Raw genomic sequence first — 26654 nt, forward strand, 5'->3', positions numbered from 1 at the left:
CCAGGACAAAACCACAGTATGCCTTTTCTTCATACCACCTCCTCTCTCCTTCCAGAACTCGTCCTCTTCCACCCGACCCCAGCCCTGAATGAAGGGAGGCGGCCCCTTTTATGTACCCCTGGATGTGCTCCGGCAATCTTCCACCGACACACCCCAGTGTGCCAGAAGTGCTGGCTGTATCCCCGGAAGCACTCCGGGTGTCCCTGCTTCTCTTCCCCCCACCACTTCCTGGTGTGGCGGAAGTGCTGAGGTCCAGGGCTCTCCAGGCATTGGGGCGCCCCCTGGCGGTGACCACGGGCCCCTACAGGGTTGAGCTTCAAAGCTCTGCACCCGTGGGCCCCCAAAGCAATCAGGGCGGTCACCCCCTCATGGTCTGGAGGAGGGGTCCTCCTGGGTACCAACCCCAGCCGCGTGCCACACTGTCTTTAACGATCTTATTCACTAGACCGTACCTAACGGGTGCCGCTTACGCTCGCTACGTAAGCACCATCTGTTGCTGCATTTTTTTTCACCGCACGCATCGTTCAAACTCTGGAACGTACGAAGTTAGAATCGTTCAAAGTACGAGTTACCACAGTACTGACGTTCCCATTTAAAAATTAAAAAGAATTAAAAATGTTTAATTTGCAAGCAGAAAAATACAAGGAAGTCAACCCATTGTGACCTATTCAAGCGTGATTTGCTTTGACTTTATTTCCAGTGGAACAGACACCTCCTTCTAGGTTTGGCATTTTGTAATAAGCAGGACAGAGCTGGGGGTGTAGAGGGTCCAGCCACTGTAATAGGATACAATTCTCAGTGTGCGAAGACTAAAACTGTTAAGCTTAACGTGCATCACAGGCAAATGAATGACAGAAATTATTAAGGACGAGACTGAGCAAACATGGAGAGAACAAGTGTGTTAAGTGAACCATTGGCGTGGCATCAAACGACGAATGTCACGTTCTACCAATATGCTGGAATTCTGTGCAGAAGCCACAGAAGGATATGACCAAAGTGGAGCGTATGAGATTATTTATCTGGACTTTCAAAAAGCCTTTGAGAGGTTAAGCATTAAAATGAAAGAAGTGGGAATTCAGGGTGTGGTGCGTAGGTGGATGAAGAATTGGCTCAAACACAGGAAGCAGAGGGTGACGGTGTGAGGAAGATTTTTGGAATTGGCTGCTGTGAAGAGCGGAGTCCCTTAGCCGCTGCTATTTTTAATATCTGTAAATGATTTGGATGGGAATATAATGGGTAAGTTTGCAGATGATATCAAGAAAGGTGGACTGGCAGATCATTGAGAATCTGTTGAATCATCACGGAGGGACTTGGACAGCAAGACAGGCTTGGGCAGATTTGTGGCCGATGACTTTTAATGTCAGTAAATGTAATGTATTACATATAGGAAGTACAAATGTGAGGTCTGAATACACAATGGGCAGTCAGTAAATCCAAACCACACCTTATGAGAAGGATTCTCATGGAGGACTCGACACGATCAACTGCCAGACGGCATTCAGAAGCCATTAAGATGGCTAACAGAATGTCAGGTTATATAGCGCCTTGATGCGTGGAGTTACAAGTCCAAGGAGTTTCTGCTGAAACTGGTGAGGCCGCATCTGGAGTCCTGTGTGCAGTTTTGGTCTCCAACTACAAAAAGGACATAGCAGCACTAGAAAAGGTCCAGAGAAGAATGAGTTATGAGGAAAAATGAAAGGTCTTTAATTCACTTTTATGTAAAAGGAAGGTTAAGAGGTGGCACATTTTAAGTGCTTAAAATTATGCAAGGAATTATCACAGTGGATCCCTGCTGTTACTTTAAAATGAGCTGAACAAAAATGCAGGGGCTAACAGGAAGCCACAGAGCCTCCAATGTTTCTTGCCAATCCTGTGACCTTACAGCAAAATAAATGTCAACACATGCAGCAAAACCAAGTTGAAATCTTTTATCTTGGTAGTCATGAATGCTATATTAAGATGTATATGAGACGTTTTCAGAGCTCATCTTTTGTTTTTCTCTTGCAGTGGTTTGTCATCTTCCTTGTATGAATGGCGGACAGTGCAGTGCTAGGGACAAGTGCCAGTGTCCCCCTAACTTCACGGGAAAACTGTGTCACATTCCGGTGCAGAATGGACATCATGGGCAACAGCAACACCAGAGTCAAGTGTCATTGAGTCGGACCCAGGGGGGCCAGGTGCAGTCGACCCACACCCTGCCCCTTCTAATTGATGGTCAGAATGGCATTCAAAGTAAGGATGTTTTGTAGGATACTGAAGTTAGACTGTACTGTACGGGACTGAATCCTGAATTGTTTCATTGCTGCTTCTTTTTCTCATGCTGCTGAATTCGGTTCTGGGTTTCCAGCACCCTGCAATGGCTGTTACATGTTACATACATATACTATTCTCATTAAAATACATAAGATGAACGTCCAACATCTCTACAACAGCCATTTTGGACCTGCTAAGCTCCCATCATACAGCATGCTGCCTATACTGAGCCCTGACATACTGGCCCAAGCAGGGCAGCTCTGACACTACGCCGTCTTAAATCCGATTTTGATGTTCAGTAATCTGCTGATAGCTATAACATACAGATGACTATGAAAGGCACTATATAATCAATAAATGGAAAGACAAACAGGTAACACATAATAGATAGATAGATAGATCACCAGTGACTGGCTGCACCTTCATTAATATCCCTTCTAGTTTTATGAGTTCTTCAGGTTGGATAGCTCCCTCAACTGCCCCCCTCTCCAATATTACCCAATTTTCATTATACTCTGTACTTTTGTTTTAATCCTCTCCCCATTTTGTGTGCACTTCCAAAACATTTGCATCTTGTGTTATCCTACTCTGATTCTACTTGCACCTTCATTAGCACCACCTCTGCTTTACCTCTGACCACCTTTGGCCTCCTTCACTGCCCCACACCTCTGTCCTCGTGCCCTTCTCTTGATCGCCACCTGCTGGCTGCACCTTCCACTTTTATGAGATCCTCTAGTTTGACAGAGAGAGATGGCTAGAAAGATAGACAGAAAGGCACAATATAATAGATAGATAGATAGCGTAGTTGGCAGGATTAGATAGTTACATAGATGTGAAAGGCACAATATAGATAGATAGATAGATAGATATAAAGGGCACTATATAACAGATAAATGGACAGACAGATGTGAAAGGCACTATATAATAGATAGATAGCGTAGTTTGTAGGATTAGATAGATAGATAGATGTGAAATGCACTATATAATTAGATAGATAAATAGATAGATATGAAAGGCACTATATAACAAACATGGACAGAGAGATGTGAAAGGCACTATATGAGAGATATTAAAGGCACTATATAATAGATAGTGTAGTTGGTAGGATTAGATAGATGTGAAAGGCACTAAATAATTAGACAGATTGTTACATAGTTTACTGTTGCATTATTTAACATTCTGTGATCTGCTTCCCGCAACTGAGGAGGTCCGTGGTGGATGTTTTCCGACTGGCAGACCAACCACATGTGTTACCTGGTAGGTAACCACCCATACAATGAGATCGGGAATCAGACTACGAATGCTATGAATTAGATAGATAGATATGAAGGGCAGTATGTAACAAATAGATGTACAGACAGATGTGAAAGGCAGTATATGAGATAGATATTAACGGCACTATAATAGATAGAGAGTGTAGTTGGTAGGATTAGATAGATAGATGTGAAAGGCACTATATAATTAGATAGATAGATAGATAGATAGATAGATAGATAGATAGATAGATAGTTAGCGTATTTGGCAGTATTAGATAATTACATAGATAGATACAGTTACATAGATAGATAAATGTGAAAGGCACTATATACTCCCTGCGTGGAGTTTGCATGTTCTCCCCGTGTCTGCGTGGGTTTCCTCCGGGCGCTCCGGTTTCCTCCCACAATCCAAAGACATGCAGGTTAGGTGGATTGGCGATTCTAAATTGGCCCCAGTGTGTGCTTGGTGTGTGGGTGTGTGTCCTGCGGTGGGTTGGCACCCTGCCCAGGATTGGTTCCTGCCTTGTGCCCTTTGTTGGCTGGGATTGGCTCCAGCAGACCCCCGTGACCCTGTATTCGGATTCAGCGGGTTAGAAAATGGATGGATGGATATGAAGGGCACTATATAACAAATATATGGACATACAGATATTAAAGACACTATATACTGTAGTAGATAGATAGACAGACAGATATTTAGTTAGCTGGTTCATCTCTTATTTTCATTATTATTCTTATTATTGCCAGCGGCAGTGTGGCCCTTGCAGAATGGCACTGCTATTAATTTGCTGCAGTCTGCACCTTGGAAGCCGCTCCATTTTCATATAACAAGCAGCCAACTGTTTTAAAACAGTTCAAGATCTTGACTCTGATCCCACCTTCTCCAAGGTTTTATGAAAACTGAGACCTTTAATAAACAAGTCTTGGAATTATAATTCTTAGATTCATAGATGCCTGACAAAGCAGGCATGTACACATGGCTTTTCCTGCTGTTTGTGTTTAGACAGATTTAAACAGTTATTATCTTCAATATAAAGTATGTAATACTAGACTGCATTTTTGTCTTTTAGTGCTTTTTAATCTGAGATCTCGGTCTGCACTTGTTTGACTGTATGTGTTGTATGTACCGGATGACAGCAAAATTGTACCCTGTTTTGATTATCTTTCTTTTGTGTCCAATATTTACAGTGAAATTTCCTCCTAACGTCGTCAACATCCACGTAAAGCATCCTCCAGAAGCCTCTGTGCAGATCCACCAGGTTTCCCAGATGGATAACCCCAATGTTCAGAAAGCCAAGGGAGCTCAGCCTGGCCAGGTCACCTACCACAACCTGGGATATACCAACCAACAGTCCATCTTTCACCACTATCCTGTCTCTTCTAAGTCACTGGGCCGCTGCTTTCAGGAGACCACTGGAGCACTGGTAAGAAAAGACAGGATGCAGAAATTCTATTTATGGACTTCTTACTGTGCACAGACCTCCGGGGCTGCTGCCATCTAGTGTGTTGGGGGAATAAAAATCCTCCAGCAACTTCTCTTTTTAATTAGCTGTCTGTCCACCCATTCCGGGTCCTTCCTGCCAGGTCTGCACCCTCTCCTGGCCGGGATGCCCGTCTAGCTTATGTGGCATCTACAATTTCTACTTGCTAAACTATTCTTATCGTGAAAGGTTAAATGACTGCAAAAAATACAAACTGGAAAAATGCTTAAGCAATATTTGTAATCTGTTAAAAGGACAGAATATGAGAAGGTAGTGCATGTAGGATGAAGGCCCACTATGTCAGTGTTGTTATTGTGACTTACTGAGATTCATCCTGACAAGTGCCAATGTGCTCCTGCAGCTGCCATCCCACTGACTCCCTTCTACATGCAGCAGAATTCAGGGGGGTGACACCTGCTCTCGCAGTAATTCACTTGTGTCCCCCTAAGTCACTGCTATTTCACTTTTGAGGGTCCTTCCAGTTCCAAAAACAAATGCCAGATGGAGTGTTGCTTCCTGTGAAAACGGAGAATAGCAGGCTTCACGGGCGTACAGTAAGAAATCGTGCGATTGTTCTTGTTGAAATGCGGATTTATTTTTCCTTTGATGCTTCAGACTTTATCCCCACTCTTCAAACTTTTTTGGAGTTCTTCTTCGTCGTCTTCTTATTATTATCATTTTACAATTATAGTTTTGAAAATGTATTATTTCTGTTGTGATAGAAGCCCAGACACGGAGAGACACAGGACACACAGAAGTCCAAAAACACACATGAAAGAAGTGCTGCTGGACCAGGAACCAGGTACACCCGGAGTGCTTCACCAGGAAGTGTTGCAGGAAGGCCATCAGGGAGCACATGGGGCACATCTGGGTGCATCATAAAAGAAGAGAGACAAGAAGAGCTTTATTGGGGTTTGTGCACAATACACAGAGTGCACAAACCCCAGTAAAGCTCAGTCCCTTTTCTTCTTCTCTTTCTTCTTTCTCCTTGGCCGCCTCCTCTCCACTCCTCTCCTCGCAAGCTCTGTCCTCTGCCTCCCGATTCCGACTCCCTGAATGGAGTGAGGCGGCCCCTTTTTCTAATGTACCCAGATGTGCTCTGGGTGCTCCCCGATGGCCTTCCTGGTGTGGCGGAAGTGCTGCATGGGCACCCGGAAGCACTCCAGGTGTACCTGGTTCCTATTCTGGGAGCACTTCTTGGTGTGGTGGAAGTCCTGCTGTCCATGGCTCTGGAACCATCCAGGTGTCCCCCGGCGGTGGCCACATGGCCCCGACAGGGTTGAGCTTCCAAGCTCCGTGGCCCCAAAGCAGACCAGGGGGGGGCTGGGGTATTGTCCCTCTCCCGGTCCTTCCATCCTCCAGGCATCCCGGCTGGTCCACCACACTGTGTTAAGTGATGCCATTTCCCACATGGGTGGGTTTCTGTTTTAGGTTCAGGTAGAAAGAGATTCAGCCAGGATGGTGTGACCAATAATGAAACAGAAATCAATATCTAAAGTATCCATTTTATTTTATTTTGGGCAGATTTCATCTCTAGCTTGGTCACTAAGGTTTCCCGATGTCCCATATTTTATATTTCATATTTCTTGCCCAATTTTGGTGTTCCGATTAATTTTTAAAATGCTCATTTGTCCCCAGTTTAACCCTAACTCATTGTAAGGTGCAGGTTGTTGTAGAAATACCACTTTGAGGCACACATCCTCCTGTATTAAAAATCACCAATCATATCAGTTGTATTTAAAGCAGGCAAGATCTACCAATCACACAGTCTGCATTTAGGAAGCCAAGCTTACAAACGGAGAACTGCGCCAGCGTGACATCATGGCACATTGATGACAAACGGCCTGCTTCAGCCAGAACTGGCCTCCGGAGTCCCCTTGTTGCAGAGTCGGGTGACCCAAATATCTGCGCTCGCGCCACTGATGGCGGCTCCTCTTCAGTACTCTGATCGCCAAGATTCGAAGCAATAAAGTCAGAGACGCAAGCAACTCACAAAACTAGAACAGCTCGCAGCTACCAAAATAGTAAAAGGAAACGATGTCAATCATATTTTCCCTGCATAACACTTCTTTAAAAAAAAAAAATGCCCGAGAACACCCAAAAAATACGAAGCACTTGAAAAATGCTTGCAAAACGCCATAAAAAGCTTGAAAAATGCCAAACAAAATGCTCAAGTGAGGACAGGTCCTGCTCTGAGTGTGTTTGCTGATGATTAATGTTTTATGAAAAGGGTACACATGGGTCCAGCTAAATGCATACAAGCTGTGAATCCTTCGGTTTTTGGATGAATAGTCAAATATCCAGGATTTATTAATCTTAACAAAAGCTGCGTGTGGTCTTTGGGGCAGCAGTTTTACTAGATTTGTGAATTTGGTGGGGCGTCAGCTAACTCACCCAAGGGTAGAGAATGGGGACCCACCTGTGCTTACTGCCCCCCTGGCTTTCGTAAGAAGACGCTGGCGATGCCACATCTTAGCCCTCCTATTAATCTTTGTGTTGAGAAAATCCCTCCAGATAGGCAAAGTTTTTAGTGAAAACGTCAATCCTTGCCGTCCGTTGCTGAGGTGTTTCACTTGCACGTTGCTGAGCCGCAGCGTTTGCTTCGTTTTGACGTTGTGTCTCTTTATCTGTGTTATCAGCACGATGTCGTTGTTTGCTGCACACAAGTCTGTCGTAGTGAGAAGTGAAGTGCAGGCAAGCGCCAAAAAAAATGTAAAAGTGTATGCAGACGCCATCTAGTGGCCGTGGTTGAGTGTGAATAGAGCGGACTGCTCCATACGCGCACGCACACGCACACACACACAGCTGTTTTGTTTATATATGTCTAATTCTTGAGTCTTGAAGCCATCAAACATGAAGAAGGAGTTGTCGAGGGTACTAAAGCAGGCTGTAGAATTGACATCAATAGTCCCATAATTGCCAAAATTTAAATCGGGGTATTTTGATGTCCTACAATATTGTTTGTTTAGGAAGAAACAAAAAGGTGTGGAAGAAAAATAAAGTACTGCAGTAACTAGTAAATACAATAGTATTTGAAATATTTCATCATATATTTACAATGAGAAGTCAAACATAATGACACCTTTTACTGGCTGACCGAACAAATTACAATATGGCCCCTTCTGAGGTAGGTTGTAATTTTACAATTACTTAGCTGCCTCGAAAGCTTACATATTGTCATCTGTTCAGTAAGCCAATAACAGGTGTCATTTTGCTTAAACTTCTCATTGCATCCATTATGGCTAACATGGGACAACACCCAACTATTACAATCAAATCTCTCTATTATAAAAAAAAATTTTGGAAGGAGACGAGACGTGATTTTCTCGAAGAGCAACTGATACGTCCCATAAGATGAGTCCAAGTCCGGGCCTGGTAATCGAGGGCAAAGAGCAGACGATAAAGTAGAATGTTGTAAAGAATTCTAAAATGTTGGCACGGTACACATGCAAAGCAGGTTAGAGATAATGGAAGTAGGAAAATTCGAAAGTCTCAAAAAAAGGATAGGAAAGATCGCATTATCGCAAACAAACGGAAACTTTATGCCAAGAGATTTAACCACACCCAGGGCCGGAAATAAAAGACAAAGAGTAGATGACAAAGTAGAACATCGTAAAGAGGTTCAAAAACGTTGGCGTGATACAGATGCACATTAGGTTAGAGATATTGGAAGTAGGAAAATTCGAAAGTCTCAAAAAAAGGATAGGAAAGATCGCATTAGCGCAAACAAACGGAAACTTTATGTCAAGAGAGTTAACTACACCCAGGGCCGGAAATAAAAGACAAAGAGTAGATGACAAAGTAGAACATCGTAAAGAGGTTCAAAAACGTTGGCGCGATACAGATGCACATTAGATTAGAGATATTGGAAGTAGGAAAATTCTAAAGTCTCAAAAATAGGAGAGCAAATATCGCATTAGCGCAAACAAACGGAAATTATTACTCGGTGAAGTAACGGAACAGTGAAAAGAGATCGAATATATTGTTCGGATTTAAACTTTAAGTCGGAGACTTGTAGATCATCTAATTCATGTTGCCAGTGAGAATTAAAAGGTTCCAAAAACGTTGGCGTGCTATGAAGTCCCGTGAGATTTTTTCAAGTCACACCCTTCTTACAACCATTTTCAAACAAGACCACGGTCATCTAACCTCTCAGTTGTGTGAATGCTTTTGTCAGACACACTTCCTGCGCTCTCAGCTCTTAGTCTTGTGAATACTTTTGGCTCTCAGCTCAAATAAATTTTATCAGGACAATAATTTTATACATTCTAGCTATGTTATATGGGATGGAGACGGTGGCACTGACCAGAAAGCAGGAGACAGAGCTGGAGGTGGCAGAGTTAAAGATGCTAAGATCTGCATTGGGTGTGACGAGAATGGATAGGATTAGAAATGAGGACATTAGAGGGTCTGCTCAGGTGGGACGGTTGGGAGACAAAGTCAGAGAGGCGAGATTGTGTTGGTTTGGACATGTGCAGAGGAGAGATGCTGGGTATATTGGGAGAAGGGTGCTAAGGATAGAGCTGCTAGGGAAGAGGAAAAGAGGAAGGCCTAAGAGAAGGTTTATGGATGTGGTGAGAGAGGACTTGCAGGTGATGGGTGTGACAGAACAAGATGACGAGGACAGAAAAATATGGAAGAAGACGATCCGCTGTGTTGACCCCTAACGGGAGCAGCCAGAAGGAGGAGAAGAAAATGACACATCAATGACTAAGCAAAGAAGAAAGAGCATGGACAAACATTTGAAAAAGCCGTTTTACTTACTAGAGAGAAAGAAACGATATTCTCTCACAGGCGTTGTCACGAAGTAAGTGCAAACACGGAATCAAAATTCAATGCGATCTTGAAGAAAAGTTCATTCCAAATATTGTTTTAACTAATGAATACGTAACAATTCCCATGAAAATAACAGTCTCTTTAAATTGTATATCTGATAAACCAAACCTGGGGGTGGGCAAGCGAAGCGAGCAGGGGGCAGAGCTCCCTAATATTTACAAAATAGAAAAAACAAAAACAGGACGTACAAGCAAGCATCTGTCCAGAAGAAACGTAGCAAACTGATGTTCCTTGCTAAAATGACCTGAGGTCCACTGTCCTAGTTGAGACGTGCATTGAAAAACGTGAATCAGAATGAGATCAGTAGACACGTCATTGAAGTGCCTGCAGGTGCTTCACGTGCTAAACTACAATAAGGAGCAGCGCGGTGCAGCTTCGTGCACAAAGAACTCCTCTGTACTCTTTGCTTTGCTTGCCTACGTTAGTAGTTGATGCCACAGACAGCAATTTTGTTTTGTCGTCTCCTTGCTGATCAAATAAACTGCAGTCACAAGTGCGGCTTCAGACTGGAAAAAATAATGAAATAGAAATATAGTTGAAGTCGTCAAATAAGTGAGCTTTCAGAAAAAAGTGCTAACGATCGCGCTGCTCAGTTGGAATGAAAGGCAGCACTGCCAGCTGGAGGTATGTCTGTATCCCTTCTTCCAGCATCCCCTCTTTTTAGTGGCTTTTGAAGAGAAAATTCAGATTTGAGCAAATAAGTTCATTAATTTAAGTTTAAAAATTCGGCTTTGTGCCCTGGGAGCCAAGTTACCCGAACTCTTCTCTAACATTTCAGTAATTATTTACCGCTCTCATGCTGATCTTTCTGTTCATAAAATAGGTCATTGATGGGAAGAATTCATAATGAATTGCAGAATGACGGTATGTGAGGGTTTCTCTAGAGCAGGGGTGTCCAACTCCGGGCCTGGAGGGCTGCAGTGGCTGCAGGTTTTCATTCCCACCCTTTTCCTAATCAAGTGACCAGTTTCCACTGCTAATTAACTTTTTTCCCTTCATTTTAATGGCCCTTTTGTTAAAGACTCAGTCCTCTGAATTTATTCCTTTCTTCATTAAATGGCAGCCAAACAGAAGTGAGATGTGAAACGAGACAACAGATGACCAGCTAAACGGGGATTTCAAACTCTAGCCAATCTCTTAATGAGAAGCCAATTCTTTCTGTTATAATTAAACTCGTTATTTACTTCCATGGCTTGTCGCTGCTCTCGTTCTGCCACAGCAGACATTTCCAAAACTGATTGATTTTTCTGTTTTTTCTAAGAACGTCGTCAAAATGTTTTGGTGAGAGATCAACCTTACCGAGACCTTCACCTTTCTTAATTTTCAGATATTGTGTGATGTGGCGGCTTGTTTTGTGTTTCATTATTGTTTGGCTGCTAATTAAGCAAAAAGAAACAACTAAGGGGGCCTGAGTCATGTTAATTAAAAGAAGTAATCGGCAGCAAAAGAAGAAGATGGTTAGAGTGAAACCCTGCAGCCACTGCGGCCCATCAGGACCAGAGTTTGACACCCGTGCTCTAGAGTGTCTCTTTCTCTTGCACATCGTCATCTCATAACAGGCTGAAGCTTCGAGTTTGGTATTTTTCCATCCAGCTGTTTTAGCTCTCGACCATCCTCAAGAAATTGTGACACACACACACACAGACAGACAGACACACACCCATCACTGAGATATCAGGGGACCCTAAAACTTCGAGATCCGGCGAAAACTGGAGATCAAAATTTTTGACGAATCAAAAGCTTTCTCTCCTCCCCCATAGACGACAGGTTATGGGGGGAAGAGGCGCAAAGCAAAAGGCAGTGAAGTGTTACAAATAGGAAGTAAATGTATTAGGAAGAGATACACGGTTAGAGAATGTTATAGCTAGAATATTCTCCACTGCCAAGTAATGTACAGAAGGGATTAAATAAGCCAGGAGGATCCTGGGTAATACACAGTCGTTCCTCTGCTAAAGCCAATACCATTCAAGAAAGGCTATGCTAACGAGCAGCGTCATTTCTAAGGCCTCTTCTGTAATATCATTTTCAGCTTTGGAGAATGACAGACTGGATATACGACATGTACTTCTAGGCAGTGAAAATCTACAACAGAAAAGACTGCGATCAGGAGAAGAGACATAGACAAAAACAAAGACTGAGACTGGGAAATCAAAAGAAATCTTGTCAAACTCTACATGTTGTAAGAGTAAGAGAAAAAGAGAAGGCATTAATTAGTACACAGCGCCGATCCCTGGTTCAGCGGGTGATTACCATCAACTGAGCCCATAAGCTGTCCCCCAGACGCACACATGGAGAACGTGAACCAAAAATTAGAGTCCAAGAAATGTGCGCATTACGTCATAAACCATGAGATCAAAACGAGTTTCCGTCGTAAACCATGAGGTCAAAACAAGAATCTTCCTTTAGGAATGTATCCGCAGTCTTGGACGGTGATGGGATGTCAGAGCTGACTTTTTATCCTGTTGCATGAATGGCATCACATGCCATGCTCCACTTGTCCAACATGACACAAAGGGCAGTCCCTGTATGAAACCAAAGCATGAAAAAGACTCAGAAAAGTATGCAATTCTGTCAAGGTAGGCAGCCAGAGCTAAACATAAATTCGCCATAACTGAAAACCCTAAATGGGTGACCCAAAACCAAAGAAAACACGATAGGATGGTCAAAAAATACTAAAAACAAAACAATATGACAGCATTACAGAAAGTCCAGAGAACAACCACAACACTGATTTACTGAAAGCTGGGGGCTGAACAACAGATTTAAGATGCTGAAGGAAATCCACCTTAATAAAAGGGTATGTGTGTGTCTGTCCAGGTGCTATGTCTGTCGCTCCAACAGATGGTGCATTAGAAACAATGTCAGTAAAAAAATGCACGGCATTTGTCACTCCAACAGACGACACATCACAAACATTTACATTTCTTTTACGAGTACCACACCAAATGGCATATAAAGAAGGATATGTGTGTGTCTGTCCAGGTGCTATGTCTGTCGTTCTAACAGATGGTGCATTAGAAACAATGTCAGTAAAAAAAATGCACAGCATTTGTCATTCCAACAGACGGCACATCACAAACATTTACACTGCTTTTACGAATGCCATACCAAAAGCAATAGCAGACACCTACGCATCACATGGTGCACTACAAACGTTAACGCTGTGGTCTGTGTTGATTAGTTAGATTTCAGCTGGTGGAGACGAACATAATGAGATGATAATGCATACATGTTTAAATTTCTGAAATAAATATGTGAGCAGCAGCCGTTACTTTCCAATGAATTCTGCACAGATATGGCAGCAATGAATGGCAAGACTAATTTTTTCAGCAAAGTCAAGAAACGGCGAATATATACAAGTCAGTGGGGCTTTGGGAAGAGTCATAGTGGAGAGCTTCAGATTTCCACATCTAAACATATTCATGTGTTCTTGTATTCTTTCCTTCCAAGAATAAAACACACAACCCATCCTTGATTTTTTTTTTTTCTGTCTACCAGCTATGCCAGCTTTCCACAGACAGATGTGGACTTTTATTTAATCTGTGCTCACGGTTAGGATTTTGTTTGTTTAGTGGAGTTGTCCGGTTTATGACTTTTCTGTTCCTGTGACTCTTTGCAGTGCGGCAAGGCGTTTCCTGGACTGTCCAAACAAGAAGACTGCTGTGGAACTGTAGGGACGTCCTGGGGATTCAACAAGTGCCAGAAATGTCCAAAGAAACCATGTAAGTTAAAAGTAAATGCCGGGTGACGTTTTCTCATCTTTGTGCTTATAAGAACTGCCATCCTCTCTGTTGTTCATATCAGACTCAAATTTTTTCTTCACCTAGTGGCTTCTACGTTTTGATGTGGATTTCCATTTGTTTTAGTTAAAGCCTGTCACCTTCATTTTATTCTTCCATCTTGCAGATCAGTTCAGTAAAGTGTCCTTTAAGTTGTTATCCACTGCAGACCCTTTATTGTGCGTGTCACAAGATTGATAGATAGATAGATAGATAGATAGATAGATAGATAGATAGATAGATAGATAGATAGATAGATAGATACTTTATTAATCCCAAGGGGAAATTCACATAATCCAGCAGCAGTATACTGATACAAAGAAACAATATTAAATTAAATAGTAATAAAAATGAAAAAAAATTAAAATAAAATTAATGTTTGCATTTACTCCCCCGGGTGGAATTGAAGAGTCGCATAGTGTGGGGGAGGAACGATCTCCTCAGTCTGTCAGTGGAGCAGGACGGTGACAAAAGTCTGTCACTGAAGCTACTCCTCTGTCTGGAGATGACCCTGTTCAGTGGATGCAGTGGATTCTTCATGATTGACAGGAGTTTGCTTAGTGCCCGTCGCTCTGCCACAGATGTTAAACTGTCCAACTTTAATCCTACAATGGAGCCTGCCTTCTTAACAAGTTTGTCCAGGCGTGAGGCGTCTTTCATCTTTATGCTGCCACCCCAGCACACCACCGCGTAGAAGAGGTAACTCGCCACAACCGTCTGGTAGAACATCTGCAGCATGTCATATTGGAAGTCTGATGTATATAGATTGAACAGGACCGGAGAAAGTACAGTCCCCTGCGGCGCCCCTGTATTGCTGCACACAATGTCAGACCTGCAGTTCCCAAGACGCACATATTGAGGTCTGTCTGTAAGATAGTCCACAATCCATGCCACCAGGTGTGAGTCTACTCCCATCTCAGTCAGCTTGTCTCTAAGGAGCAGAGGTTGGATGGTGTTGAAGGTGCTAGAGAAGTCCAAAAACATTGGCTTCCCTTTCCACCTTCAAGTTAACATGTTAGGAGTAGACAGAAGCCAACTCGGGCAAACACTTACCCTAACTGGGTGCCAGTTCACTTCAGGGCACACCGCACTGGGATAACCCATCATTAACCTGACAGCATGTGTTTGATTTTGCCCCACAAAGCCACACTATGTGGTTCCTGAAAGCTATGAGGTGGTGCTGGTGCCATTACTGGATGCTGCTTTTTTTCTTTTGTCGCATTCATGATTCTGTTTTTGTGTAATCATTTGTTACTTTTGAGATTTTGGCTCAGCTTTTCCTTTTCCTAATACCGTACACTTACTTATGGATGTTTGCATGATTAAATTTGATTGTAAGCAGGATGTACACAATTCACAGTTTATCAGTGTCAGCATTTCATAAGTAGGAGGGTCTGTGACAGTGTGGGTCGGCGCCACACTCCCAGTTGATCCAGGGAGCCTCTTGAACCCGCTAGTACCGATCACGTACCTGAAGGATGAGCCCGCACGTGAGGACACAGCACACATAGCAAGGGGTAGGTGTGTTAGCACTCCAGTGCTTTTATTGCAAACAGTGGAAATAAAGTCAAGTCACGCTGGGGAGCATGCACTGGTACAATGTGTTGCCGCACCCACTACACGATGAAACGACTCAGGATCCCGGTTGGTAACCCCCCAGGCAGACACGCGGTCCAATCCCACCCTTCAGAAATGACCCTCTATCTGCCGCAGCCAGGTGTTATGTTGGTGACCCCTTGGCCTGGTCCAGCCACTCGAGTCCCCAACAAGGAGGATCTTACGAGCCGGATCACCCTCGGGGAAACGCGCCACATGGCCGTAGTGCCGTAACTGACGCTCCCTCACAATGCAGGTCATGTGCCTCATTCGGGACTCCATGAGCAACACAAAGTCAAACCAACGATACCCAAGGATTCTCTGAAGAGACGCACTACTGAAGGAGTCCAGTCTTCATCTCAGGTCACTGGATAGCGTCCATGTCTCACAACCATATAGCAAGCACCAGGACCCTAAAGACTTGGACCTTCATCCTTTTGCATAGATATCGGGAGCGCCACACACCCCTTTTCAGTGACCTCATGACCCCCATGCTCTCCCAGTCCGTCTACTGTCTTCATAGGGAGAGTCACCAGACACATGAATGTCACGGCTGAGGTAAGTAAACCTCTCAATGACGAGGTCGACACTCTCTCCGCAGACAGACACACTGCTGATGGCCGTGCCCAAGAGGTCATTAAAGGCCTGGCTCTTGAAACAAAGCAGTATTCCAAACTGCAGGGCAATGCATAAAAAATGAGTGAAGAATAAAAATTAAAGGGGCTGGTGGAGGTTAAAAATCCCAATAAATAAAATAATCCATTAAAATGAGGTTAAAAACACGCAGGCAAGAAACTGTCCTTTGCGATTCAGAGCCCCGGTGCCCCCTTTAAAACTGACGTCTCCTCGATTTGCCCCTTGCGAACCTCGCAGTCCGAAGTGAAGTCCACCAGCAGGCGCAGACAACCTTTTTTTTCCGGCCCGTGTCCCCGCGGCGTTCCACGGAGAGCTGTTGAGCCTTGATCCATTAGCACCAGGCTCCTCCTCGTGAGAGCACACCCTAAAGCACAATGGTCGCTCAACAGGAGAGACCCCACATCCCCCTCCTAAGCGCCGGCCACACGCTCCTTTCCCCATTCCCGTCCATCCTCTTCCTCCCGACTCTCGCTCAATCAGGCCTGATTCTCTCCATTCTTTGTATTGAAGAGCCCTTGGTTTTCTGTCCCAGTATGTTTTGGCTCATCGTCCATCTGTACTGTGAAGCGTCATCCAGTCAGTTTTGTAGCATTTGGCCGAATCCGAGCAGACAGTATGGCACCCTGGACACTTCAGAATTCATCCTGCTACTTCCTACAGCAGTCATGTCACACCAGTTAGCGACGTCCATTGGCAGCCACACATGATCAGGCCATAACACGACCTCCACCATGTCTCACAGATGATGTGGTATGCTACACATCATGAGCCGTTTCTTCTCTTCTCCATACTCTTCTCTATCCATCACTCTGGCACATATCGATCTTAGTTTCCTTTGTCCAAAGACATTTGTTCCAGAACTGGACAGGCTTTTAAAAATGTTTTCTTGTAAAGTCTAATCTGTCCTTCCTTTGTTTGAGGCTTACCAGTGGTTGGCACCTTGTTGTAGAGCCTCTGTCTTTACTTTCATGAAGTCTTCTCTTGACTTTGGCAATGATAGGTCTACCTCCCAAGAAGCGTTCCTGGCCAAATATCATGAAGGGGTTCTTCTTCACCAAGGTCATAATTCTTTGATCATCCAGCACAGTCGTTGTCCAGACCTTCTGGTGTTGCCCAGCTCACCAGTGTGTTCCTTCTCTTTGTGATTGTACCAGATGGTTGATTTGTCCACTCCTGGCGTTTCTGCCATCTCTCTAAAGGGTTTTTTTTTGTTTTCTTGGCCTAATGATGGCCTGTTTTTACTTGTATGGACAGTTGTTTGGACGTCCTGTTGAGAGTTCACAGTGACAGCTTCCAAATGCAAATTCCACATTTGGAATCAACTGCAGACCTTCTACCTGCTTAACAGTTAATGAAATAATGAAGGACCTGCTCCCACCTGGCTATGGAACAGCTTCTCAGTCAAAGGTCCAAATACTTTTGAGTCCCTGGAAATGAGGGGGGATTACTAGGCAGAAAATGTCTGTCATTCCTAAACAGCTCATAGGATATGTTTGGCCTGGTGTGTAGCCCATAACTGTAATGGCCTTAACGACAAGGACTAAGGAGCTCTGCTGAGTTTGTAGAACACTACAAGCTTCGCAGGTGGCTTTCCTTCAATGGATTGATCCATTTTGGCTCCAGCGCTTTCCCTTGGGGCTTCCAGCTTGAGCTCCAACAGCAGGATTATTCCATTGGGCAATTTGCTGAGGGTAAAGTCAGTCAGTCAGTCATTTTCCAACCCATTGTATCCTAACTACAGGGTCACGGGGGTCTGCTGGAGCCAATCCCAGCCAACACAGGGAGCAAAGCAGGAACAAACCCGGAGCAGGGTGCCATCCCACCACAGGGCACACACACACCCACAGGACAATTTAGGATCACCAATGCACCTAACCTGCGTGTCTTTGGACTGTGGGAGGAAACCCACACAGTCACGGGGTGAACATGCAAACTCCACGCAGGGAGGACCCCGGAAGCGAACCCAGGTCTCCTTACGGCAAGGCAGCAGCGCTACCACTGCGCCACCGTGCCACCCACTGAGGGTAAAGTGTGTGCATTAAATCAGGTTACATTGAATCATTAAAAAAAAGTACGCTGGCAGTGAATCTTTGGCCTTGAAGTGAGTTTGATCCTTCTTGATGTGTTGGACAGTGAAAAAAAGTTCTGCTTCAGTGCTTTAGTATTATTCATTTTAAAACATCCGTGAGCGCTCACAGACCAAGCGGCATTACGCAGGTTTCCAAACATTGCCTTTCAAAAGCATTTGTTTTTCTTTAGTCTAGCCAGCTTCCTTGTCGCTCCAGGTGAGAAGTGGGGATTTTTGGAGCAGAAATGCCATTACAGTAAGCCTCCTTAATTGGAGTCTTAGTGCAGGCAGAACTCCAGCTGATCTCTAACGGCCTTACAGGAACTAATGGCAGAAGTACACTGAGCCAAGAGAGAGCATTTACAATTCAAGGAGGTGACCTAAAGATCACCCTGCTATTTCCTTATCAGCAATGTACTCAGTGGTCATCACTCAGTGTGGGAATAATGTCAGATAATTGACTGATTCTCATCTGAAGCTGCCCGGCAATTTCTGTGGAAGAAACTCCAAAACAGGATTGTGAAAGTACACAGGAAGGGGCTTTATACTTGATAAGGGAGGCGGTGGTCTTCATGATTAGTCTTGTGTAATCAAAGCTGAACCACTGTACTCATTCTGTCCTTCAGCATCTTATACATTATTCATTGTACGGGTCATAAGCATTGCTGAACTTCACTGGGCCTCCAAGAAACCTAAGCACCATTTCTTACTAAGCCTTGGCTACACGCAGCAGTTTGTTTGTTTGGTCTCTACTGCGTAACGAAATCAAGCGTTTTTCTAATCTTTTAAGGTAAAGTGTATGATTTACGATTGTTTATTAAGGGAACTGGTTACTCTGATTTGACTTGGTGTGTGTGTGTGAGTGGAATGGCATCTCCTGAAGGTTTGCTTCATGCTGTGTGGCTAATTGATCCTTGTATAAGTTCATCTAGGCTTATGTATTGGTACAGCACATTTAAAACATCTGAAATTTGACCAAAGTGCTTTACATAGAATAAAAGCTAATGCTAAGAAATAACAGCCAAATAAAGAATACAGTATATATCTCTCTGTTATATCAAAAAATCCTGCGACGAGACGAGACTTTTTTTCAAGAGATTTTTTTTAAGTCCCTACGATAGGAGACTTTGGCCAAGAGATTTTTTCAAGTCACGCCCTCCTCTGAACCGCATTCAACCACAGCCACGGTCCTCTCACCTCTCATTCGTGTGAATGCTTTTGTCAGACACACTTCCTGTGCTCTCAGCTCTTATAAATGTGAACGTTTTCCTCACTTTAAGTTCCCAATTAAAGAAGACGTATTGTGTCCAAATCTTATTGAAGAATTTCATCACGAAGGGTTAGCAACAGAAAAAATGAGTACACGGGCAATCCTAGCACTGAGAAACGATGAAGTCAAACGAATTAACGGCAAAAATGTCGATCGGTAACCCTGCAGATTGGTTAAATGCGTATCAATAGACTCGGAAACAGTTGGTGGTAGTCGTGCAGAAGATGAACACATCAACTTACAATATCATGAAGAATATCTACAACCATTAACACCGTCCAGTCTTCCACCACACAAATTACTGTAGAAAGAAGGATGAATCCAAGAAAGGTAATGTAGTACATCTTCAGGGGATAACATTACACAACAAAGGAGATCTTGATATGCCCTTCGTATTAAAACGTTAACAGTTTCCTGTTAGAATAGCTTTTGCAAAGACAATTAACAAATCACAGAGCCAAACATTCGAAAAAGTCATTTTATTTAATAGAGAGAAAGAAACGAAATTCAATCACGGGCAGTTATACATTGCATTGTCACTATGAAAGTCTGAACACAGAATCAAAATTCAATTCGATATTGACGAAAATGTAATTCAAAAAGTTGTTTTTACTGAAGTTTTACAGTAAAAGTGTAAGTTTAAAAAGTATTTGCGTGATAATTTCAAAGCCAAACAGAACAAAATCGTATTGAGCAACGAATAACTCTAACGCAACATGAAACATAATTTACTTTCAAATTATTACGTTTTATTTTTAATATTGTGAATTACTCGCTGTAATGTAAAATAGTTCTATTATGCATATGTAACAATTCCATGAAAATAACAATCTGTTTAAATTGTACATCCGCATCCCCATAAGCGACTGGCAGAACCAACTATTGTGTAGCGCAAGCCCGGGGGTTGGCGAGCAAAGCGTGCAGGGGGCAAAGCCCCCTAGTGTACGCATTGTGTTTTCAAGTCCAGCCACAAATTCTCAACTGGACTGAGATTTGAACTCTGACTTGGTCACTCCAGGACACTCACATTGTTGCTTTTATGTCATTGTTGTGTAGCTTTGGTTATATACTTGGGGTTGTCATCTTACCTGTGCCCCTTACCCAGTCAGGACGCCTGTATAATGGAAGGACTGAGGGAGAAAGCAGTCCCCTGGATCGCTAGGTGACTACAGCACCCTGGATTTCTACAGGGCATGCTGGGACTTGGGAGTTTGGTGGCTCAGTCCTGTTGGGTTCTGGAGGTGCCAACAGGGACTGCAGAGCCCTGCTTCATCAGACTCCCACCTTACCCAGAAATGGTTCCGGACCAAGCCTACAAGATATCGGAAGTACTCCCAGGTATTACAGAAAAAGCAACCAGCTGCCACTGCTCCAGGAGCCAGAGTCAGGATGGAGAAAGACGAAGCTTTCTGGAGAAAGGAGGACTCAGAGAGGAAGACAACGAGCTGTGTGCTTCATTTGTGCTTATTGTGCTTTGGGAAACACTTCTGGGAGGAGTTTCCCATAATAAAAGCCGGTACAGTAATCCCTCGCTATATCGCGCTTCGACTTTCGCAGCTTCACTCTATCGCGGATTTTAAATGTAAGCATATCGAAATATATATCACGGATTTTTCACTGGTTTGCAGGTTTCTGCGGATAATGGGTCTTTTAATTTATGGTACATGCTTCCTCAGTTTGTTTGCCCAGTTGATTTCATACAAGGGATGCTATTGGCGGATGGCTTAGAAGCTACCCAATCAGAGCATGTATTATGTATTAAATAAAACTCCTCAATGATATACGATATGCTTCCCGCGCGGTGCTTGATTGTTTGCTTGTCTCTCTCTCTCTCTCTCACTCACTCTCTCTGACATTCTCTGCACCTGATGGAGGGGCTGTGAGCAGAGGGGCTGTTTGCCCAGAGGATACGGACGCTCCTCTACAAAATGCCGCCTTATCGCGGTGCTTCGGCATACTTAAAAGCCCAAAAGCACGTATTGATTTTTTGATTGTTTGCTTTCCTGTCGCGCGCTCTCTCTGACATTCTCTGCTCCTGACGGCACTCCTTTGAAGAGAAGATATGTTTGCATTCTTTTAATTGTGAGAAAGAACTGGCATCTCTGTCTTGTCATGGAGCACAGTTTAAACGTTTGACTAAAGGGTGTTATTTCATGTCTAGAGGGCTCTAATAACGTTAACAGTGTGGGAGAGTTTATAAGGGCTTAAAATATATAAATATAACCATACAAATATATGGTTTCTACTTTGTGGATTTTCATCTATCGCGGGGGGTTCTGGAACACAACCCCTGCAATCGAGGAGGGATTACTGTATTGTGCTGAGCTTGTGTCTGGTGTCGGATTGTGTCAGGTTTAGGGAGCTGGAGTGCCTCCTTCAGGCCACTCATAATCAAAAAACGTTATACTGTACATACATAAACATGCGTACACCAACATTTAAATAAATAAAATGAACACAGTATAAACAATATGAATAGAAAGATTTAAACATTCAAAGTCCTAAGCTAAAAAGCAAGTGGATCAAAGTGCTTTTTCAGTAAAAACTATGAATTGTGGGAGCCGACCTTATTGCGAGGGGCAAACCGGTCAACAGTTTCGGACCAGCCACCAAAACGGCACAATTGCCCCTCAGCTTCACCAGTGCACATGGAACAGTAAGGAATAGCTGATCTGAGGACCTCAGCTGCCTGGGTGACAAATATGGAAGATCAGCTACGTACAGTGGAGCTGACCCGTGTAAGGTTTTAAACACAAACACTAGAATCTTAAAATTCTCCCTTGTAATTAAAGGGGGAGCCAATAACGAGAGACCAACACCAGAGAGATGTGATCCCTTTTTTTTGCAGCTACAGCCGAGACACAGAATACCCTGACATACCGGGCATTACAATAATCCAGACGAGACGTGACAAAAGTATGAGTGAGCTTCTGTAGTTCATTAAACGACAAAAATGGCTTGACTTTATTAAAACTACTTTTTACCACAACATTGATCTGTTTATGAATTTAAAAAAATCTGAATCCAAAATCACCCCATGGCTTTTAAGTATAAGCTCCAGGTCCCAGCGACTCTCAAATTGGATAAGGATAATAGACAGGTGAATTGTATAAATTAATCTGGACAATGAAACTTCAGAATGTCAGAGGATTTGTTTGGAGCTTCTGATGTGTTCCGAGTGTTAGCACGCCTACCTAAACATTATGAGAGGCATCCATTGAGTCTCCAAAAAGACTGAACTTATTAAGTTACAATTTGCCCAAAGACCCTGGAAAACAATTTAAAAACCAATAAATGAGCACAGTGTGGTTAGGCAGAATCGCTCTCAGTGCTGCTTCTTCAAATGGAGTATCGTGCAATGCTACATTAAAATCCATCCATCCATTATCTAACCCGCAATATTCTAATACAGGGTCACGGGGGTCTGCTGGAGCCAATCCTAGCCAGCACAGGGCGCAAGGCAGGAAACAAACCCCCAGGCAAGGTGCCACACACACACACACACACACACACTAGGGACAAGCTAGGAACGCCAATGCACCTGACCTGCATGTCTTTGGACTGTGGGAGGAAACCCACGCAGACACGGGGAGAACTACATTAAAAATGATTTGTATTAAAACAGGTTAGGTGGAATGCTAAAGGACCTGCAAAAGACAACATATGAAGCAAATGTTGGGGACATCAGGGGGACGGGCATTAAAGACTGAAGCCAGGACGCACTTTTTTTCACAAGGAATTGTGGGTGTTGGAGCAGATACCTTGACAACCTTTAAGAAGGCTCTGGATGAGATGTTGGGACAGCTTAGCTATTAGCTGAACAACTGAGCCTGATGGCCTGAATGATCTCCTGTCGTTTGTCAAATTTCTTATTAAAAACTGCATCATGTCAGAGTAAATGGTCTTTCGGTAAATAGACAGTTTGGCAATTCAGTGGCAGCGTATTTCTAAATGCACGTATGCTTTGAATTCCTTTCTGACTGTGAGTTGTACTTTCAAATGAGACGATTGTCTGTCTATCAGGTTAATTTGTGAATACTTTCTGCAAGTCCTGTGTGGTTGACTAGTTTTGGGCCGAGGCGAATGCTGTTTAATGAGCTTCACATTCAATCCATTTTCAGTCATTCCAAATTGTATGATCTGAGTACCTCTGTTCGGAGACTGCTCTTATCCTGAATCCATATATCTATCATAAAGTAATGACACTTTACGTGCAAACTTGATGAGCGGGAACACATTTTCAAATGGCTGGAGTGAAAAACGGGAAACACCCATGGACTTCACATTAAGCAGTAGAGTAGATGCCGGCCAGGATATGCAAGAGTAAAAAAGGGAAGGTCTATAAAGCGGTAGTGAGACCAGCTATGTTTGTAGATGTTGGCACCAATGAAAAGACAGGAGGCCGAGCTGGAGGTGGCAGAGTTGAAGATGCTGTGGTTTTTGCTCAGAGTAACCAGGGTTGTAGAATATCTGAGGGACAACACAGGTACGAGAGTTTGGTGACCAGGTGACAGAGGCTGGATTGAGATGTTTTAGGCCTGTGCAGAGGAAAGATAAGGGGTACATTAAGAAAAGAATATTGAGGATGGAACCACCAGGCAAGAGGAAAAGAAGAAGACCAAAGCGGAGGTTTATGGATGTGGTAAGGGAGGACATGAAGGCAGTCAGTGTGGCAGAAAATGATGGAGAAGACAGGGACAGATGGAGACGGACGATCTGTTGTGGTAATCCCTAAAATGGGAGTAGCCAAAAGAAGAAGAAGAAGAAGCCTCCCTTTAGCTTGATACAACTAAGTTTTGGAGTACCGGAAAGGTGGGTTTGAATCACAGAGGTGTGTACCCACAGTGAATTTGTTAAATTACTGTAAGAAACAGTCAGGCTGTTGTCAGTAAGGATCAACTAGATTTACGTTTTAACAAAGCTAAGGTGGGAGTCTGTTACAATACGTTCAGTAACAAGGTGGTCTTCACAATAAGCATTGGTAAATGCCTAATAGTTCTTAGGACATTGAGCTGCTCATTTTGTTCTGCACCATGATCAATAAATTGGATTTCTGGAAGAGGGCAGCAGTGATATATCCCTGAAAAGAAACAGAAGCCTCTCAGGCAATAGGAATGCTACTTTAATAATCACCTACAGTAATTCCTCCTCGATCGTGGGGGTTGCGTTCCAGAACCCCCCACGATAGATGAAAATCCACGAAGTAGAAACCATATGTTTGTATGGTTATTTGTATATATTTTAAGCCCTTACAAACTCTCCCACACTGTTAACATTATTAGAGCCCTCTAGACATGAAATAACACCCTTTAGTCAAAAGTTTAAACTGTGCTTCATGACAAGACAGAGATGACAGTTCTTTCTCACAATTAAAAGAATGCAAACATATTTTCCTCTTCAAAGAATGCGTGTCAGAAGCAGAGAATGTCAGAGAGGAAGAGAAAAGCAAACAATCAAAAAATCAATACGTGCTTTTGGGCTTTTAAGTATGCCGAAGCACCGCGATAAGGCGGCATTTTGTAGAAGAGCGTCCGTATCTTCTCAGCAAACAGCCTCTGTGTAAACAGCCCCTCCGTCAGGCAGAGAATGTCAGAGAGAGTGAGAGAGACAGAGAAAAGCAAACAATCAAGCACCGCGCGGGAAGCACATCGTATATCATTGAGGAGTTTTATTTAATATGTAATACATGCTCTGATTGGGTAGCTTCTAAGCCATCCGCCAATAGCATCCCTTGTATGAAATCAACTGGGCAAACAAACTGAGGAAGCATGTACCATAAACTAAAAGACCCATTGTCCGCAGAAATCCGCGAACCAGCGAAAAATCCGTGATATATATTTAGATATGCTTACATTTAAAATCCGCGATAGAGTGAAGCTGCGAAAGTCGAAGCGCGATGTAGCGAGGGATTACTTTATCACAGTTAAAACTTGCGACTTATAAGATTTAGGGGTTCAGGACCCCAGCAAATGTGTAAAAAAGCTAATACTTTTTGGGCCCATAATTATACAGTAGTATACTGTACTGAATAAGATGCAATAAGTTGTGAGAAATTCAAGATGGAATGTTCACTGCGCAAGCAAATCCCGTGCTTGTGTGTGTGTGGCTGGCGTCTCCCGGCCAAAGTGAATAGTTCTGCAGTTCTTTAGTGGACTGTAACGTTTTACTAAATGTAACTTATAATAAATGTGTGCATGTATTTATGGTAGTAAATGATAACGAATGATTAATATTACAGGTTGTGGCGATCACCCCGAACACAGACAGAGGCCGAGACACACAAGTCCCAAAAGCACACACTATTTTTTTTTCTTTTCACCGTATACCAAGGGTCCCCAACTCCGGTCCTGGAGGGCCCCAGTGGCTGCAGGTTTTCATTCTAACCATTTTCTTAATCAGTGATCTGTTATTGCTGCTAATTAACTTCTTTTGAATTCATTGTTATTGACTTGCTCTTGAAGACTCAGACCCCTTAATTGTTTCTTTTTCCTTAATTACTAGCCAAACAATCATGAGATACAAAATGAGCCAAAACAACTGATGACCATCATACAGTATCTGAAAATAAAGAAAGGTGAATGTCTCAGGAATGCTGATCTGCTCAGGTCCACAAAACATTTTACCAGAAAAGAGAAAATCAACAATTTCAAAAATGTCTGCTATTGCACAATGAGAGCAACAACAAGCCACGGAATTAAAGAACAAATTTAATTAACAACAAGAATCGGTGCCTAGTTAAGCAGCTGGTTGGAGTGAAATTGATTGGAGTTTAAGGCCCTGACTCAGCTGGTCTTCTGTTGGCTCACTCGCTTTACATTTCATTTCTGTTTGGGTGCCATTTAAGGAAGTAAACTAAGTAATTCAGAGGAACGATAAAGAAATTCAGGGGAACAAATCTTAAAAAACATGTCAATTAAAGTGAATGGAAAAGGAGTTAATTAGCAGCAAAAACAGGTCCCTGATTAAGAAAAGGGTTAGAATGAAAACCTGTAGCCAGTGAGGCCCTCCAGGACTGGAGTTTGGGACCCCTGCCGTACACAGTGCACAAATCACCAGAAATGCTCAGTCCTTTACTTTTCTGTCTGTTTCCTTTCTTTTCTGCCACCTCCACTCCACTCCTCTCCTCACAAGCTCTGTTCTCAGTCTCCCGACTCCAGCTCCGCGAATAGAGTGAGGCGGCCTATTTTATACCACACCCAGAAGTGCTCCAGGTGCTCCCCGATCATTCGGGTGTGGCGGAAGTGCTGTATGGGAACCCTGATCCTCTTCTGGCTGCACTTCCGGGTGTGACAGAAGTGCTATGGTCCAAGGCTCTGGAGCTGTCCAGGTGCCCCCTGTCGGTAGCCACGGGCCCCAGCAGTGTTGAGCTTCCAAGCTTCAAGCCAATGCCATCCAGGGGGCTGCCCTCTTCTGTTCCGGGGGAGATAGTGCTGTTGACATGTCCTCTCCCTGGTCCTTTCATCAGAAGGGCATCCCAAC

The 26654-nt window shown here is 43.4% G+C and overlaps 1 protein-coding gene across 11 annotated transcripts in view; it reads left to right on the forward strand.

Annotated features, from left to right (window-relative positions):
* Positions 1-26654, forward strand: part of ltbp1 (latent transforming growth factor beta binding protein 1) — a 432727-nt gene that overhangs the window by 134190 nt on the left and 271883 nt on the right. For all 11 annotated transcript variants that reach the window (XM_039738108.1, XM_039738103.1, XM_039738107.1 and 8 more), the window contains exons 6-8: positions 2008-2232; positions 4698-4933; positions 13446-13548. In XM_039738108.1, the coding sequence (XP_039594042.1) occupies positions 2008-2232; positions 4698-4933; positions 13446-13548 (564 nt within the window). The remainder of the gene's footprint in view (positions 1-2007; positions 2233-4697; positions 4934-13445; positions 13549-26654) is intronic.

This window comes from Polypterus senegalus, chromosome 16 (assembly GCF_016835505.1).
Source record: "Polypterus senegalus isolate Bchr_013 chromosome 16, ASM1683550v1, whole genome shotgun sequence".
In the NCBI taxonomy this organism is placed as follows: Eukaryota; Metazoa; Chordata; class Cladistia; order Polypteriformes; family Polypteridae; genus Polypterus; species Polypterus senegalus.